The sequence below is a fragment of the Mycteria americana genome, chromosome 5, assembly GCF_035582795.1.
Source record: "Mycteria americana isolate JAX WOST 10 ecotype Jacksonville Zoo and Gardens chromosome 5, USCA_MyAme_1.0, whole genome shotgun sequence".
NCBI classification, from domain to species: domain Eukaryota; kingdom Metazoa; phylum Chordata; class Aves; order Ciconiiformes; family Ciconiidae; genus Mycteria; species Mycteria americana.
The window spans coordinates 62,842,045-62,849,539 of NC_134369.1; the positions used below are offsets into that span (position 1 = coordinate 62,842,045).

A 7,495-nucleotide genomic window follows, 5' to 3' on the forward strand; every position below is an offset into this window, starting at 1 on the left:
GCTTCTGCTAATATAAAACCTTATTTTGCTTAACTGTACATGGTGTGCCCGATTGCTTCTTCCAATTTCCTTTTTTTACCTAGTAAGTCACCATTTCTTATATTGCCAAATAAGCTAGCAATGTTCTGCATTCTAAACACTGTTGTGCATTTTACTAACACAGTAACTGCAACTAATTTTAGGAAGATAAAATTGCTTCTGTACTAACAAAACTGTACATGAGGATCTTCATCACTGTTTGTCCTACAGTAGTAAGAGAGCCCAAACTGTATGGCTCTCATTTTACTGTTGAGTGGCATAAAGGTGTCCTAACTATATTATCTCTAATGAACGTACTGCAGAGTCTTCTGTGGTGTGAAATGTATGCAAAACTTTGCTTAGGGTGAACTTCAGCCAAAAATAATCCAGGGTAAAGCAGAATTCTTTGCAGCAACAGTACCAAGGTTTCAAAATGTCATGCCCCAGGTGCCCCTAAACTGGATCCCTAGTATATAATTGATGTCACTTCTAGAAGAGTAATTTATTGTTTGTGTGTACACTGCAATATTAAAGTTGGTTCTCACTTCTTGTGAACTTTTCTAGTTCACCCACTGTAGACACTCATGGCAATTCACCTAGATGGGCTCTTGCATTTCTGGTAAGACTTGGGTCAGGATTGTAAAGGGTGTATATACATATCAATAGATCTTTGCAGCTTTGATAGTTGAAAGTTGGGGGAAAAGATGTTTATTAGAATATGGAAGAATGTCCCCTTACCCAACATGAACAAGGCCAGTTCTCTGTAGTTCCTTATATTTGTTTGTTCCTGTTTGTTAAAACTAGTAATTTTGTTTATTTGCTTGAACTTTCTGGACATCTGCTTAATTTCTTTGTTTGTTTTTTTTCCCCCTTCACACAGGAACGAAATAATTGTCTGACAGACTCGAGAGTTCTGAGTGTCAGTCATACTGATTTGGCGCATTGAGATTCTTGGACAGAAGCGAGCTAATATTCCTTGATGAATAAAGAAGCACTGAGACCTTCAAAGCTTTGGTTCCTCATCATTATGTATAGGAACACCTAGTTTGTAGATTCTGTTGTTTTTTTCCCAATGGACTGCTGTTTTTACTTTTCTAAATAGGAACGATTTTAAACACAGCATTAGTGGGTATTTTCTTCTAAAGGAAAACTATATAGATATATATTGCTCATTGCACTGCTCCCATTCATGCTACTTACGTTGATTTGTTGAATAGATCTGAATATTACAGCAGCCAAAAAAATGTAAAAATACAAACATATTTAAAGCATACCAAAATGCAAAGATGTTTGAAAATGCAGGCAAAATTAAATGTGTAGCAGTAGATATATACAGTGCTGGAATGAGAAAAGGATAAATTTATGTGCATTACTGTATAAATTCAAATTGAGCATACTGTATTGGTGGGGCTTTCCTTTGCACCACGGATTATTGTAACATTAGAAACCTTAGCTGGCAAAACGGCACTTAGACACGGCTTACTTAACCACTAGACTGAGCTATTAAAATTTACGGAAGAGGTGGTTGGGGTTACATTACATATAGATAGCATGAATAGCAATACCTGTGACCATAACTTTGACACTTGTTGACGTAAGTCTTAGGGCACAATAATGGAGGGAGATAGGATGGTTCACATTGATCAGGAGAAATAGAAAATGTTTTGACCTTTACCTTGTCTGGTTGACGAATACTGAAGTTTTGGACTGCAACTGTCCCAGAGCAGCTGCTCTTGCTCTTAGGGAAACATCAAGCCTCAGGTTGACTTTCTTGCTTGTCCACTGGAATTCACAGTCCCCTTCTCTGTTTGCTGGAAGTGCTCCAACATTTCCTTATGCTGATCCCAAATCCTGCCTTTCTCCGTAATAGCTGATGACAGCAGGAGCAGGCAACTGCACGCTAGGCTGTTACACTGCGGAGTAGCTGCTGTGCGAAGGACCACTCAAACGTGAAGGGCTCCAGTGGAAGCACTAGATGGCTGTAAGTGGCAAGCAACTCGTTTGACCACACATCCATGTTAAATCTGCTTACAGTTAATATATATGCTGTCTGTATACAGGACTGCTGCTGGAACTAAATATGTATGTTTTAAGTATTTTATAGACACTAGTATTTCCCTTTTGCTTTTCTGTAAAGCTTGTAATTTTGTTCATCTTTTGTAAAAATTCTTATTCATGTGAAGTTGGATGACAAAGTAAAAAAAAACAACCAGTGTGTGTACAAATGTATTTGTGGTCATAGTTGTGAGCTGGAAGATGCCGAACAACATTAACTTTGGGAAAAGCTGGAATATTCATTCAAGGTTAGCGCCAACTGAAGGAGGTAAAACACAGGGACGTAAGCAAGCTTTAGTATTTGAACAGGCTGTGAAGAGTCATTAGAATTAGTACTTCGTAGAAGTATTTGACTGGCTTTGCATCTGGTTTTAAGTTGCGTTACAGTACCTGATGCAAAAAGTTGTATGTGTAATGCACTTGATATGTTTACCAGGAGGTACCTTATTAGCATCTCTTTCAAGAAAGCTGCGTATGGTATACCTGCTATAAGGATGGTTTAGAAACGGTGGGATATGATGCTGCTAATATGTAGGAGTTTTAGCACAGAGTAGTGCAATTCATTAATGAACTCGAGCAAGAAGTTGTTGCTCGGTTATCTTAACAATATATACTCATATAATGTAGACTCTTGAGTTTTAATCTTTTTATTAAGAGCTTTTTATATAAAAATATACATAATATATATACTTTTTTTTCCCCCTAAAGCAAAACATGTTATACACACCCCCTGGTGAATTTGGTTCTCTGCACAAAGCCAGACTGAGCTAGCTTTGCACAAGGAACTGTACAGCAGGTTGCCAGGCTGGGTGGGAACCCATGTCCAAGCGACAGGCAGGCTGGGGAGAGGGCAGGAGAGCCCTGCCGCAGCTGCCACCTCACTGAGCAGCCTGCGATGGTGTCATCTGGCCCTCTGGCTGTCCCCGTGAGAAACTCTCACTGCAAACACCCCTTGCAGTCAACCTGTTCCACACCAGCATGGCGCTACTGCTGCGGGAGCGGCTCGATGGGCCTTGTAACACGGGGTTCTGGAGAGCTCAGTGTTTCACTTGGAGACCGTTGTGAAAGTCTGACTACCAAAAAACCCCACAAAACTATTTAGACACAGAACTGACTTTGGTAATAAGAAATTACTTAAATTGAAGAATGTGTTTTCTACATTCATCTTTCAGCCTTGAAGGAAAATTATTTTTGGAGCCTCTCAAAAAAAAAAAAAAACCAAACCCCAAAACAAAACTTGTGTAAATAGTAATAAAATATTTAACCATGCCAAATTACAATGTAGATGAAGTCTTAAAATGCAAGACCATGGTATGGTGGTAGTGAGGGAACTTTCTCATTGAGGATTGTACTCTTGGTGGCATTACGAGTACTGTGCTTTTAAATGTTTTAAACCTTTATATAGTATTTTAAAGTGTGGTGGAACGTTAAATTGTTGAGCTACTGGTTATTAAACAATTCTTACACTTAAAAGGTCAATTTTATTTTTTTCAGAGAGGAAACAAATTTCAAGACTCCTCTAATCCACAAATGATAGCCAGGTCCTTAACAGTTATGAGCCAATGAGCTAGTTGCAGTTGGAGAAAAACTTGGGAAGTACAAAACAAATTCTAAGGTCAACCTGCCTTATGTTTGCATCATGCATTAATTACTGTCAGGACATGGTTTGTATACACTTACATTCCAGGTGGGCTTCTCACTTGGCTTTTATGTAAGATTTTCTTCCTGAATTTCCTGTTTCAGTTGTAGCTAAGAGTCTGTATAAAGTATAAAACCAAAATACCCAATTGTATATACAATTCTGGGGTATCTTCAGTACCGAACTAAATCAACAGCTCTGCTGAAACAGCAAACTAGAAAAGACCTTCAAAATTCCCAGACATCTTGTTAGGAAAACTGCAACCATGGTAGTGCGATTTTGGTTTTAACCTAGCATGTCTGTCGTTGCCCAGAATTGTAAGGGTGAACTTCATTAAAACTTAGTAAGAACTCCAGATTAGGCCAGTTCCTCTCGATTCTCCTGCGAACACTGGCTAGTTCCTCTGGGGCGTACACTTGGCAAGGGTCGCATGTAGGATGAATCGTGCATTGAATTGTTACTGATAGAAAGGTGCCTGTTGCCCTTCTGTCTCTGGTTGTGCACTAGTCTTCAGGAATATTGGCAATATTTGTTCTTGAGTTTAGATCTTACTAAATATTATTGTAAAATGTAACTGTTTCATGATTTGCTCCTTTTAGAGAAATAATTGAACTATTGCTGTGATGTTTGTGCTTGCAGTACTGCAGTGATAGAACATAGCACTTACCGCATCCACTTGTTTTTCCGTTGTTTACCTAGAGTTTGTACCTTTTCTTAAAACAAACACCACCCCCCAAGCCCTCCTGAATGGCAGTAAATTAAAACAGTTTTAAGCTTGAGAAGTATTTGTGCTTAAATTGTACCATTTGAATCCAGTAATTTTGAAAATGGTGTGGTTCTGTTGTAAATATATAGTTAAAGGGGCGTGCAGTGCTTCGTTGAAAGTGTTTACAATACTTGATGAGTTCAAGTTACTTTAGTTTTTGTTATGCAGGTCATGTATTTTGTCTGAAAGCTGCTAAGACAATTGCATTTTTGGTAATGTTAGCCTGTACTGAGAGAATAAATGTTAAAAGATGTGATGCTGTGAAGTTTACAGTTTCATTGTAGCAACTTTACATTGTCACAGACTTACAGAAGTATCGGTATAAATGTTGGCGCTTTTTTTTTTAAATAGTTGAATAGATGGAAATCTTGAACATCTACAGTTGAGTATATCCCCCCCCCCCCCCCCAATAGTCTCAATACACTGAATAGTCAAGGTCAATTTTTTTTTTTTTTTTAAAAAAAAAGCCCAAACCAACAAAGCAAGAAGCAAAGCACAGTGCCACCATCTGATAGAGGTCAAAAGACCTGAGGTGTTGGGAAAATGCTTATGCTCATCGTGTTCTTCAGTTATGGCTGCTTTTAAATAAGAAATATTTAGAGAACCATAGTTGGAAGTTCATTTAATGCTCCAGCTACATCAAAAAGCTCGAAGCTGCTCTAATGGTTGTACTGGCACACACAATTGAGGGAGAGACTAAAAATTGTATACAGCATGGAACAAGCATAGTGAAGTAGTTTGTAAAATCAGATCAATCCTTAGGCTCCCTGTATTTATACTCGAGTCACAATTCAAGCATGGAAAGTTACTGAGTCTTTAGTCTTAAATTATGTAGAAGCATTATAGAGTAGTGGTGGCAGGTTACAGTGTAATTAAGCCAGATGAGTTCTATGCAATCAGGAATGGTATTTTCTGTTTTCTAGGGTGTGGTTTAAAAAACAAAACCAAAACCCAACACCAGCAAAACCAGAAAACCATTTGTAATGTCAGTGTATCCTTCTTGAGGAGAACTTTCCCCCTGCCCTGCCCTGATACATGGATTTCATGTTTGATTTAAAAAAAAAAAAAAATAAACCTTCCAAGATTGGCCTTAGGATGCTGCATTTTGATTTCCACGTGTAGTTACTGCTTGTCACAGCTATGGATGAAATCCTGTTCAGAGTTCACCTGTTTGTCTTGCCCCATAAAATTTTGTTGAAAATAAACTTCCACAAATGTTATTTGTAACAAATAGTAGTAATTCACTGTGATTTCATAAAAAAACTTGTAGTGAGCTTGTTTAGTGTGGTTTACTACATCTGTTTTGTTAATAGGTCAGTTGTGTAAATTCTTTATCTTTACCAAGCACAAATGAATTTGGTTCTACTTTTCCAAAGCAATGTTCCCAGAACCCTATGATCTTTCTGCTGAAAAAGGCCTCTTTAAATACATCACAGATCTGTAGATTAATTTGAAACTGTTTAAAAGTTTCTCAAGTGTCATGTAAGGTTTCTTTTCAAAGTGTAGAAAAATATTTAAGTATGTAGTCTTACAGGATAAAGATGATATGCTTAATACATTCTAGAATGTAAATCTTCTTTGTAAAAATTACTTCAATTTTTTCCTGTACAGAAACAAATCTCAGTTGTGAAATCCAAAGATGAATAAAGCTGTATAAAGGGAAGGTTCTTAAATTGCATTTATTAAAACTTAAGCATGTTTCAACACTTTTGACACAAGGCTTCAAAGAGGGCAGGTGCTTTGTTCAGTCTTCATGAGGGTCTGCACCCCCAGAGCAGTACTAATCTCAGATGAACAACAGTCTAGATTTCTGACTGCGGATGCAAGTAACTGAAGAAGGGGTGGAGACTGCAGATGAACATTCAGCTGCAGCGGGTGATTGACGGTAAGCTTGGGCGTCAGTTGCATTTTAGAGGTTCAGGGTTTGTGTGTGATGATGAGCTAGGAAACGTACTGTAACATACTCCGACTCAGATTCTGGAGAGTTAAGTAAGAGCCAACATGGGCAATGACAGGAAGACTTGCTCAGGTGAGATGTTACTTAGATTTGTTGGTAAAAGTGGTTTTCATCAAGTAAACTGGGACTCTGGTTACAGACCCACCTGTGACTTTAACACTTATATTGCATTCCTGCAAGCAGTCACATTGTAAAAAGAGCTATCAAAATATTACAAAACTGAGCCTCAAGACGTGTCTCGGACTGTTCTGAACATAGTTCACAGTGAGGCAAGCTCTTGGGAGTAGAGCCTGGGCTCTTCTGTAAATGGATGTCTGGGTAAGAGTTGACTATTAGGGGTTGTCCCATTAATCAGCTACACCTGTCCCTGGCTCTTTTTTTAAGTCAAATTAGTACAATATGATGAGCAATATATTGGCTAATGTTCCTGTCCCAGATAAACAGGCCAGGATCAGAAGAGAGTAATTTGAGTGTTACCTGTGCTGCATTAGTTTATCTTCATTAAAGCTGTTAGGAAGGAGGCATAGAGCATTAGGATTTGAAGACTGAGGTAGCCATGCCTCTGAGCTATAGTGCTCTTGCTTTTTCCGTAGATTGGGTACACAAAGACTTCTGGGCTTCATGGTTGGATTTTATTAAAAAAATAACAGAGAACATGGTCATTGTCAAATACAGGGAATTAAGACATTTTAGAAAAGAGATTTAGAGACAATTTCTTATGCTATTTGCACAAGGTCCCCTTTGATGACTGAAGGGATCTCAGAAGGCACTGAAAGCAACTCATCCTTCCTTCTGCTTGTTCAGTGTTCCCTTCCTTCAGCTTCAAGGCATGACTGTTCCTGTTCTCCTCAAGAACTTCCCTGAGGCAGTCACACAGTCCCTGTCTTCCTGGGTCTCTTTTCCTTGCATCATACTCAGCTGTCCCCTGAGAAGTCTTCTGCCAGGGAGTGCCAGCTGAGCCAGTGCACAGCTAGACAAAACTTGTCCTTTCTGCTACCCAGCTGCATGCTTCCACAAGACAAGATGGCTGCTATAGCCTCAAAGAGTATTACTGGGGGCC

At 38.7% G+C, this 7,495-nt stretch overlaps 1 protein-coding gene across 7 annotated transcripts in view; it reads left to right on the plus strand.

Moving 5' to 3' along the window:
• Positions 1–6,161, plus strand: part of KLC1 (kinesin light chain 1) — a 50,998-nt gene extending 44,837 nt beyond the window's left edge. For 5 of the 7 annotated variants that reach the window (XM_075503665.1, XM_075503670.1, XM_075503672.1 and 2 more), the window contains one exon: positions 899–6,160. In XM_075503665.1, coding sequence (XP_075359780.1) covers positions 899–964 — 66 coding nt within the window. In that variant the 3' untranslated portion in view covers positions 965–6,160. Of the gene's footprint in view, positions 1–898 lie in introns of all 7 variants that reach the window. The other 2 variants (XM_075503668.1, XM_075503669.1) reach the window with 1 other exon arrangement.
• Positions 6,162–7,495: the final 1,334 nt, after the last annotated feature.